Source organism: Lipotes vexillifer, unplaced genomic scaffold (assembly GCF_000442215.2).
Source record: "Lipotes vexillifer unplaced genomic scaffold, Lipotes_vexillifer_v1.1 scaffold1004, whole genome shotgun sequence".
In the NCBI taxonomy this organism is placed as follows: Eukaryota; Metazoa; Chordata; class Mammalia; order Artiodactyla; family Lipotidae; genus Lipotes; species Lipotes vexillifer.
In genome coordinates, this window is record NW_006793064.1 from 431,517 (window position 1) to 442,594 (window position 11,078).

The following is an 11,078-nucleotide window of genomic DNA, read 5'->3' on the forward strand; positions in this document are numbered from 1 at the left end:
AAAGAGTGAAACTATTGCGAACAACCGTGAACAGGGATAAATAATTCTGGGGCTGCTGCTTGGGGCTTGGTGTAGCTGGAGTTAGTGGGAAGGGCTAGCCCAGGATCCTGGCTGGCTAGGTAATGGGTGGAGTCTAATAATGCCTATGAATGCAGGGGCGTTGCTTCCTGGAGAAGGGGTCCTCTGGGTGGCCTTGAAAAATTAGCAACATTTGCCAGGGTCAGGCATTGGGGGCAGAGGGACCAACTTGGTTCCCAGGCCTTTGGGTGGGTGTTTCCTGGCCTGTGGGGAGGAGGGCTCACCCTCCTTAGACTGGCTCTTGGGGTCACACAGACCTAGGTTCAAATCCCAGCTCCACCTAGTGTACTGGCTGAGAAACCCAGTGACAGGTGAAATCCTAGTAGGTGACCTGCTCTCAATCCATAACCTGGGACGCGGTGCCTGCCTACAGCCACAGGTGTTGTGGGGACAGTACACCAAAGTCTGGGGGTGTGAAAACAGGTGGGGGACCCTCTGCTGACTCCTGCAGAGCTGAGAGTTTGGTGGGGAGGGATCTCCCCAGCCTGGAGGCTGCCTGGCTATGGTATGGAGCCCCTGGGAACCCCCTCCCTTTCCCTTAGGCAGCTGCTCACAGCAAGCGGGAGACTGAGGCTTGCAGACATTGGGTGCCATCTGGAGTGACACACTGTCCTGGGGACCTTAGGCCCAACCTCTGGGGACTGAGCCACCTTCCTGGGGGTCTAGGGTTGGGGGTGTGTCAGGGCCTTGGGTACCACGTGGGCTGGTACCCAGGCTAGCCTCCAGCCTCCCTATTCTCCCCATGGCCTTCACCATCCCACCATTCCGCTATCCTGCTATACCGCCTTCAGGCTGGATTCATTAGCACTTGAATGGGGGGCGGGGCAGCTTGAGCCTCAGAGTCTCTTCTTCCCACCCCTCCCCCAGGCTAAGCCAGGCTTTGTCTTCCTGAGTCGGTAGTGCACTGCTGGGGCTCCCAAGTGAGGGAGTGAGTAGGGGTCTAAGCCATTTCTGACCCCCTCTGCCTAGGTCCTGCTCAGGCCCCCTGGGCTCAGCCCCTGCCCATGACTCCAATGTTGGTGCAGCCAACATGAAAAGTTGTACCTCTAGGATAGGAGTGAAACGGGCTCCTTCAAGTGATACCCCTGAGCTGGGAGACTGGGTGAATAAGGGCGGTTTTGCAAAGGAAGTGACACTGGAGCTCAGCTGAGGGTATCCCAGGAGGGTTGGGGGTTGGAGAACCCCAGACAGAGGTCAGAGCGGGTGGTAAGGACAGAGGGAATGCCTGCCACTGTGGCCAGAGGTGGAAGTCAAGCCAGTTGGGGAGCTCAGGCTTCCATGCCAGGCCCTGAGGCAGCGTTAAGCCACCCACTGTGCTTGACTTGGAGCCTAGGCTGCCAGATGGGGACTGGCATGGTCAAGGACCTCTTTGGGTTGACCCTGGGCTGGCCTGAGCTGCAGGGTCACTGGGTAACATCATCGATACCCAGGCCTGCAAATGTTGCCCAGTTGCCCAGCAAGTGATAGCAGGTAGCTGGGGGTGGGGCCTGATGGGATCCCAGTGAGGTCCCTAGGCTCCAGCAGAGTAGGGGCTGGCACTTGGGACAGCTTGGGCCAGAGGCAGGCACACTGGTCCTGTACACCCTGCCCTTGATCTAAGTCCCTAGATGTGTCTCTCTCCGTCTCTATCACTAGAAGCCACCCATTCTTTTGGCAGGAACAGGATGGAGGAAGCTTTGTCCACATAAGCCCTTAGCCTCTGAGGGACCAGGGCCTTGCCTCACCACATCTCCAGCAGAGGACGAGACAGTCCGACCCAGAGCCTAAGTGCTGTCTCCCCAGCAGGATGGGGGCAGGGTGCAGGCCAGCTTCTATCTCACCTTCCCAGTATCTCAGGGCAGGAGTCCTAACCTAAAAGTTCAGTGGGGGAAAGGAGTTAACAGGTTCTGGCCAGGCCACAGCTGATGGGCCTGCCTAAGAATGCCCTGGGGAGGGTAAGGACTAGGCCCTTTGATGGTGGCCCTACTACCTGCTGCTCTCAGGCAGCCCCTCCCTCAGCCACAGGTGCAGGGTGGGGCCCCCTCTGCCCAGCCCCACCCAGCCTCTCTAGCCTGTAGCTCTTGTTCTTACTAAACCCCAAACACTCTACCCTCACCCCGATGCTGCTTTTGGGGCTATGGTCTTCTTGGTGGTTGGAGGAATAATCTCCCTGGAATAACCACACATTCCCTAAACTGGGCTGGACCTTCAGTGTTGGCCTTCTGGGTACACTTCCAAGGCTTGGCAGTAAATGCCAGGCCAGTTTGAACCAAAGCCTAGAGGTGGGATCCTATAAGGCTTGTTGAGAAGGTGTCCTTATGGCTCGGAGCATTCCGGGGTGCCAAGGTTGCTACAGCCTCAGAATATCCAGAGGGGGTGTTGATGGCAGCACCTACTGTGCCCCGGGCTGGAGGAGGGGCAGTGAAGTCTGCATGGCAGGGCTGGGCCTCTCAGGGAAGTGGTGTCCACACCAGAGGAAAAGGAGGAAGCAGCTGGAGGAGGAGGAGCCCAAAAGGGGAAGAGGCTAGAGAACTGCTCACACTCTGCACTGGGGTGGGGAGTGTGAGCCAGCTCAACTGGGGGATTTAGAAGGTGAGCCCCACCTGTGCAGGCTCATCTGCATATCCCTGTGGGCAGCCCTACTGGTAGTCACTGGGTTGGAGTCAATCTAGACAGCTCTGTCCCTTGTCCTGTCCCAGCAACCACTGGGCCCAAGATTTCAGAAAAGGTGGCGCCTCTGAGAAGGATTCCAGCCAGGCCCCTCCTTTGACCACAGGAAGTGGTGGCTGGGAGAGGGACACCGGCAGGGGGGCTAGCAGGAAAGCAGAGGGCTGCTTCTGTGTTCCTGAGCAGCCATTGCCCTCCAAAGCCGGAAGGCCGGCTGCAGGCCCAGATGAATACCCGGAAATAGAGCAGCAGCCCCGGGATTAGCTCACTCTGGGTTTCCCCTGCCTGGGGGTAGACAGAGGGCCCTTGATCCAGCCTAAGGATTCCCCCCACCCCACTACTCACTGGGCCTGGGGGTGCCTTCACTGGGCCTCAGTTTCCCCTCTGGCGATAACAGCACCTGCCTCTGATTGATGACTATCGTGTAGGCCTGGTCTCATCGTATTTAACCCTGCGAGGCTGGGACTGACATTACGTCCATTTCACTGATGCAGAAACGGAGGGTCCGGGACATCATGTGACTTACCCAATAAGTGGAGACACCAAAATGCGACCCAGGTAGTGACCCTGAGCACCTGCCCCCAACTATTGTCACCCCTCAGGAGCCTGTGCCCAGTTGGCAAGAACTGCTCAGTCAGGATGACAGGCAGATGCTCTGGGTGCTCATGTGTTCTGCATATGCCTGGGGGGGCCTCAATTCTTCTTTTAGGAGATTGAAAGGGGACCATCTGCCCAGGAGGATGGGACCCAAGACTCTGTGCGTGAATCTTTTTCCTGCTTAAAGCCAGAAATCTGCTGTGTGGCCATGGGGTGACCTCGTCCTAATACCTCTGGTCCATGTCCCCTCACAGGAATACTTAGGTCACAGTCAGGCAGCTTAGCGCTTCGCTCTTCCCCTAACATTACGCTTGTGCTTCCCACAGCACCCAGGCTTGGACTGAGACCAGGCCTGAGGAAAGCTCAGAGGCTGTCAGAGTCCAGCATGGGGGCCCCTGAGCCTGGTCTGAAGACTGGGAGTTGTCCAGATGAGGAGCAGGGAAGAGTGTTTCAGCAGAGGGTCCCCACTAAGAGCAAAGCCTGTGTACGGTACTGTGTGGAGACTGATATGTCTGTGGTGTGGGCTGGCTACAGCATGAGACGTGGTGAGGCTGGTCCTCATGCTACTTGGCCTCCAAAATCCAAGTTTTCTTGCCTTGCCTTCCCCCACGGAGGTTCCCAGGTTTTGCTCTGGGTTGTCAGGCCAGGCCCTAGGGAACTGAGGAGCCTAAGAGCCTTAGGAGAGCTAGAGCAGAAGCAGCAGAAGCATCAAGGCGTCGGTGGGCCATGAGGCCACACACAAAGCTGAGAACATGCATCCTCATGGCCAGTCAAGACTTCGGGGCCCAGAGCGCCCACTCCCCCGTCTTCCTCACTGTGTGACCTCAGGCTGTCCTCTCCTCTCTCTGTGTCCAGTGCTGGGACCTGTGATGTCTTGATTCTCAGCACGGTCCATGGCTTGTGAGCACATAGGCAAACTGCCCGCTTGGGCTGGACAGTTTGGGGTGGGTGTGAGGACCCAAGGGAGGCTGCTCAGGGCAGGCGTTGGGCTTGGCACACTCCCCTGAGGGGTACATTTCATGGATGGGGACACTGAGGCCCAGGCATGGGCATCTCACCCAGGGTCTACCACAATGAATCAGGAAGAAAGGTAGGGGTTATTCAGATTCTTTGAAAACAGCAAAGCGATTCCTTAAATGAAGAAGCCTCAAGAAGAGGGGTGTGTGCCAATGGCCTGGCTCCTTGTATGACCTGGGCCCTGTCCAGCACCGCCTGGCTCCTGTGGAGGGTGAGACCTGTAGCCTGAGTGGCCAACAGTGCACAGGTCTCAGGGCCTTCTCTCCTCCAGGGTGGCCTTCCTTACGCGGTGCCTCGGTTTCCCTGTGTACAGTGGGCAGGGCCCCACTGAGGGAGACACAGCCCTGCCCTGGAAAGCCCTCTCCATGTTTGGCAGAACCCGAGGCCTATTTCCCTTGCACAGAGAGCTCTGACTTGGCAGTAGCAGGCCAGGCCCTGGTTGTTGGTGCTTCCCTGATGGGCATCATGAAGCCGTGGAAGCCGCTGGAGGCTTCCCAAGTGGCAGAGACTGGAGGGAGGGAGGTTCCGGGTTTGTTGGGGCACCTGGAGGAAGCCAAGGCCACGCACGTGGGTGGGGGTGTCACAGGGTCCATCCAAGACCCACTGCCCGGCCCCTCACAGTGCCAGACTCCTTGGAGGGAGTGAGGGGGCCAAAGAGCAGCACCTGGAGGAAGGAAGAGACGCCAGGGGCGGGGCTTGGAGGGCCTTTGTCTGGCGGGGCCCTCTGCCCCTCCCTGCCGTCTCCATTGTTCCCTGGCGTGCCGCGTCTCTGCGGCCGAGGGCTTCCCAGGCTCGGGAGGGGGCCGTGGCTGCGGCACCTCCCCCAGCTGCCCCTAGCCGCGGCTGCTTTCCAGAAACCATCGCTCCTCTGCGCCGCCCAACCCCCACCTCCTCCACCGGGCCTCTGGCCGACGGGCTCCCCCTGGTGGTGGCGGGGCGGGACCCTAAGGCTGCAGGGGAGGGGCGGGAGCTATGGGGCCCCAGAACCGCAGGCTGCGCTGGAGACGTGGCACCTTCCTGGGATGACCGTGGGAGGTGGTGCCAGGGCTGTCTTCGGGGTGGGCTTCCCAGGGCTCACCCCTACCTTCCCCCAGTGCCCCCCCAGGGTAGGCTAGGGGAGGGGATTGGGAGGGGGGCGGTGGGGGCTAGGGGGCGGGCCCGTGCTGTGGGTTTTGAGCTGGGCTGCTGCCCGTCTACCCTGTGGTCCCAGCCACTGCCGCTTCTGAGAATCTCTGCCCTCAGGCCTGCCACGTCAGTTGGCCGCTCTCCCAAGCCCCACATGTTCCAGGGGAGCCCACCAGCACAAAAGCCTCGGCGGGGAGGCCTGTTACCCAGCCTGCCCAGCCTTCTGGGTGAGGAGAGCCAGTGAGCAGTGTCTGCCGTGAGGCTGCTGGGCGGGAAGGAGTACCCCGCTGTGGAGAAGTGCCGGGTTGTGAAGGGAAGTGACAACTAAGAGCAAAAAGCCAGCAAAGGAGTGAGTGGCTCTAACTCTGGTCCCAGGTTACACAAGTCCCGCCAGGGAACCACCACTGCTGAGTCAGCCTCTTAGCCACTGGGTCATTGCCCTGTGCTGTGCTTTGTCTGAAAGCCTCAGAAACTCGCCTTCAAAATGAGATGGTCACAGCAGGCCCCTCTGCAGGCTGCGGTTGCAGTGACCTATGCAGCGTGGTCACTGTGGGTTGCAGGAAATGAGAGGTTTGGGGAAATCTGTCATCTTCCAAAGGGTAAAAGAAATAGTGGTAATAACTTTGATCTGAATGCTCACCGTGTGCCGGGCACTCACCCGTCTCCTTGGACGAGATAATGGTGGTATCCTGTTTCACAGATGAGGTGCCAGAGGAAGGGCAGGATAGGACTGCAGCTCTTGGAGATCTCAGGGAGAATCGGGGTGGACACCAGGGCTCTGGCAGGTCTGGACCTCCCTCTGGGAGAGGATCTGAAAGTGAGAGATGGGCCTGCTGGCCACTCGAGGCTTCACAGCTTCTGCAGAAGGGAAAGTGGGGCCAGAGAGGAAAGCGGCATGTCAGGGCCTCCCTGCAGGACAAAGCCTTGTCTGGGAGGTAGAGGGTTCAAGATAGACAACAGCAGAGACCTGATGTTGGGGCTTGGGATCAGCATCAAGCCATTGGACCAGTGGCCCTGTCTCTGCTGCAGAGGCCCTGCTGGCCTTGTTCAGGCAGGTGGAGCCGTTGTTTCTCCCTTCCCCCATCTGTTCCCTCCTCCGTTGGGGCCCAGCGCTCCCAGAGTGGAAGCAGATGTTCTAATGCAGAGCAGCCGCTGTCGCCCAGCACATCTCGGCAATTACTGCCTGCCCGCTGGGGGCCCAGCAGCTGCGCCCCAGGGCAAGGGCTGCAGAGGTTTCTTCCTCGGTGGGAAGAGGTATGGCCCAGTGGGAACACTGAGGGCACCCCAGGGATCCTCTGTGGGTCCCTCTGGTCTCAGCTGGAGAAGGAACGCCTGGTGGGCCAGCTGTGGGTAGGAGACTCCTGGCACCTTCTACTGGCTGAGTTCCCCCCACCCAGCACCTTTGCAGCAATCCGGATCCAGCTAGTGAAGCCCCCTTCTCTGAAGGGAAGGTGCAGGGCTGGGTGGGGAGAACTGGGTGCCCAGGATTAGCAAGGTACAAGCAAACTCCGCTCCAGGTACCAGCCTATCTAACAGGGGAACATCATCAGGTCCCGATGGAAAAGGAGTTCCTGGGGCATCTAGCTTGTGGGCTGCCCGAGAACCAGGGTGTCCACCTGGATATCATACTGTGGCCCCACCCACCTCTGTCCCTTGATCTGCTGTAGCTGCTCCTGGGCCATGCCTCTGATCCTGTCCTGGTGTTCTCCCCTGCTTTCTGCTTGGCTGCCAGCATCACACCCTTGTCCTGCCACTTAACTCCTTCCCTCTTGAGTCACAGCTGCTGGAAGGACAACGGGACTGCTTTGAGTCCAGGGATGGGGGCTCCATGACCTTCGTTTGTCCACCTGTCAAATGGGAGTTGTTCTGCAATGACCCCTGCTGGGGGCAGAGAATGTCCTCCTCACTCTTTAAAGGGAGAGAAAGGGAGATTGAGGCTCGAAGGGGACAGGGAAGGGAACCTCAGTGTCTGCCAGGTCTGCAGCGGCTAGGAAAATCAGATGCAAAGCAAGTTTGTGCTGTCATCCCCATCTCTGGGCAGGGTCATGGAGTGGCCCACACCCTTTACTAAGAGAGTAATCAAAGGGCCAGACAAGGAGACTGGTGCCTCAGGTGGACGGTGGTCCCAAAGTCACCCTCACCTGTGGTCCCCTATGCCCTGGAGATCTACCCGCTCTGAATCTCAGTTCGCCTGGCTGGGGACAGCATGATCGATCTGACCCATCACTTTGTATCCTTGGCCTCCACTCTTGCACTGGCTGAGATTTGTGGCTCCTGGGTCTTCCTTTGCTCCAGGATGTGCTCCCTCCCTCCTGCTCTGTGGGAGCAAGTGACTAGGTGGGAAGGACAGCCAGGCAGTCACCTGGCCCTCGTGGTTAGCCAGTCCAGTGCTGTCCTCCCTGCCCCATGGATATTCTGGGCCCCGGGGAAAGGGCCTCAGTGAATAGGCATCACCATCAGGCCTTCCCAGGCCCTCTCCCCATGTCCCCACTCTGCAGGTGGGAAGTGTTAGTGTGAGGGGTCCTAGCTGTTCCCCTGCCATGCACAGCCCAAGGGAAAGGGAGGGTTGCTGCCACTGACCAGAGCCCACACCCAGAGGAATGCACTGGGGCTGGGGCCTCCAGTGCCCAGGGGCCGGACCGATAGAGGGGCTCGTGCCCCAGCCTGCCCAGAGCCTGCCCATTTGTGCCATCCCCAGTGTTCCCCTATCCTGGGAAGCAGGCCTGGGACAGTCAAGCCCAGTGATTCCAGGCAGCTGGTGGCGTTTGTGAGGCCTTTCTCAGGGAGGCCCCTGGGTTGTGGACATGCCCAGGCTCACAGCTGTGAAGGCTGCAGCTGCACCTCAGTTTGCTCCTGGTCAATGTGGATCTGGGGTGGGAGGTAGGGGGGATGCAGGCAGGGGCCTCAGCAGGGTCTGCTGCTTCTTGGAGGGCACTGCAGAGACTCAGACCGGTGTCTGCCTGGGAAGTAAACACAGTGGCAGGGACTTTGTGGCCCAGCAACAGTACCAGGCATGCAACACTGCAGGGTGGGCCACCTGCAGAGGGGCTATAACCGTGTGACAGCAGCCTCTCTCAGTTTCCTTTTTTTAAAAATTTTAAAAAAATTTCTAAATAGTTTTTGACCACGCCCTGTGGCTTGCGGGATCTTAGTTCTCCGACCAGGGATCGAACCCGTGCCCCCTGCATTGGAAGCACAGAGTCTTAACCACTGGCCTGCCAGGGAAGTCCCTCAGTTTCCTCATTTGCGAGGTGGGGGGTGAGAGTAGAGCTGCCCCCCGGGGCTTGTTGTGAGGTTACTTAGTGGGTGTGGTAGGTGTAGAATAGCATCTGACACGTAGGGGGCACTATTCACAGCTCGGCCGTGATCATCATTGCTGATGTTATTGCTGCTCGTGGTAGTTTGTGTGTTAGCCCCTTCATCCTCTGAGGTTGTCTTAACCAACCCTGAGGGATATGGGGGCCAGAGTTCTCAAGTGTGACTTCCCCACAGACCCCACCACACACCCTGCTGACCTGCTCAGAGGGACAGACCTGCCACAGTGATCAGGAGGCTTGGGACACACGTAGGTGGGGCATGGGGCAGTTGTGCCCAGCAAAGAAAACTGCATGGGCAAAGGCCTGGAGCTGGCAAGAGGAGATGCCTGGTGGTGATGGGGCAGAGCAAACAGTCTGGGCAAAGGGTGGGAGGGTAAGCCAGGCCAAGCTGAGGTGCGCTGTACTTGGAGCTCAGGACAGGGAGCGAGCCGCAAAGGGAAGAGGTGGGACCCTGCCTCCACCCCCTCCATCCCCCAGCCAGGAGTTGAGTGGTCTCACACTTCCCTGCAGACTCCCTGGGGAATGCAGATTTCTGGCCTGCACCCCTCGAGATCTGGCTCTGTGTCTGGGATGGGGCCTGGAAATCTGCTTTTAAAAAGACAAAAAAAAAAAAAAAACACGCTCCCAAGGCATCGTCCTGCAGCATCTGAGCCACATTTTGAGAAGGGCTGGGCAGGCCAGGCATCATCGTCATACATGTCTCCCTGCCTTTCTGAATCCTGGCTACATGATCTTGGGCCAAGACTTTAATTTTCTGAGCCTCAGTGTCCTTGTCTGTAAAATGGGAGAAACAGTACCTATCTCTGGGGCTGCTATGACAGTCACAAGAGAGAGAGCCAGCAAATCCCTCAGCAATGGCCAAAGAGAAATACAGGATGGGGCTCTGCCAGGGAAGCATCTCGAGAGGTAGGGTGTGTGTGTGTGTGTGTGTGTGTGTGTTGACACTGCATGTTTCCCAAGTCCTGTTCTCTACCTGCTCAGAGCAGACATGGGCCCAGTGAGCAGGGCGCTGGGCCTTGGGTCCATGTCTGGGAGGCAGGGGTATGACGCCATGCCCGGATCCAGGCCCCTTGGCAGCTGCGGCTCAGAGTGGAGGGAGAGAAGGCTGCTGCCCCGCTGGAGTGAGCAGGGCTCCTCTGCTAGCTGTGCCCAGGCACCATGTTGGGGAGCACTAGCCGCAGAGTGGCAAGCCTGCATGTGTGAGGATGACAGGGTGACTCCTGAGCCTCAAGTCTCCAGCCGAAGCCCCTGAACTCAACCAGGGCAGTGGGGAGCCATGGTGGGCAATGGACCTTGTGGGAAGCGAAGGCCTGGAGTGAGTCCACCGTGGGATCCAGGTGGCCGAGGTTGCCTTCACCCCTGTGGCCTTGCCAGCTGCACCCCTGGTAGCTCTGCTGCCCACCAGGCCCGACTGCCTCCATCTCACTGTGCAATTGATGGGGAGGGTGAGTTCTGCCTCTAGGCCACGTGGCTGGCTTACCTCTGTAACCCCACTGGGCCTGCTCCCTGACCAACTGTACCCTTTGTTCCAGGTGCTGGGGAGTCAGGGAAGAGCACCATTGTCAAGCAGATGAAGTAAGTGCTGCGGGCAGGAGGCAGCCTCCAAACCTTGATTTCCCCTCTTCTTCCTCTGGGCCTGTACTGGGTCCAGGATACCCAGCCCAAGTATAGGCCCAGCCGTGTTAGCCAGGTCCAGGACCTTCCCAGAGGCAGCATCCATCCTCAGGTCCCAGTGGTTTAGAGGCAGTTTCCCCCTTTCTTTTTTTTTTTTAAATTTATTATTTATATTTATTATATATATAAAATATTATATTTTATTTTTGGCTGCATTGGGTCTCCGTTGCTGCACACGGGCTTTCTCTGGTTGTGGCGAGTGGGGGCCACTCTTCATTGAAGTGCATGGGTTACTCATTGCGGTAGCTTCTCTTGTTGCTGAGCACAGGCTCTAGGTGACGTGGGCTTCAGTAGTTGCGGCACGCGGGCTTCAGTAGTTGCGGCACGCGGGCTTCAGTAGTTGCGGCACGCGGGCTTCAGTAGTTGTGGCGCACGAGCTTAGTTGCTCTGCAGCATGTGGGATCTTCCCGGACCAGGGCTCGAACTCGTGTCCCCTGCATTGGCAGGCAGATTCTTAACCACTGCGCCACCAGGGAAGTCCAGTTTCCTCCTTTCTGAAGTAGGTCTCTCCAGGCCCCAGCAGCCCCAGGCAGCCATGTGAGGTCCCTGTGCCCTGCACACCCTAACCCCTGACTCCTGGCTGCCAGGATCATCCATGAGGATGGCTACTCAGAGGAGGAATGC

The 11,078-nt window shown here is 58.5% G+C and overlaps 1 protein-coding gene across 1 annotated transcript in view; it reads left to right on the forward strand.

Moving 5' to 3' along the window:
* The window catches only part of GNAI2 (G protein subunit alpha i2), a 20,638-nt gene that overhangs the window by 4,184 nt on the left and 5,376 nt on the right, over window positions 1-11,078 (forward strand). Inside the window, 3 exon segments of the mRNA XM_007466227.1 lie at window positions 10,313-10,355; window positions 11,042-11,072; window positions 11,075-11,078. The exon segment at window positions 11,075-11,078 is cut by the window's right edge and continues 122 nt beyond it. Of these exon segments, the coding sequence (XP_007466289.1) occupies window positions 10,313-10,355; window positions 11,042-11,072; window positions 11,075-11,078 (78 nt within the window).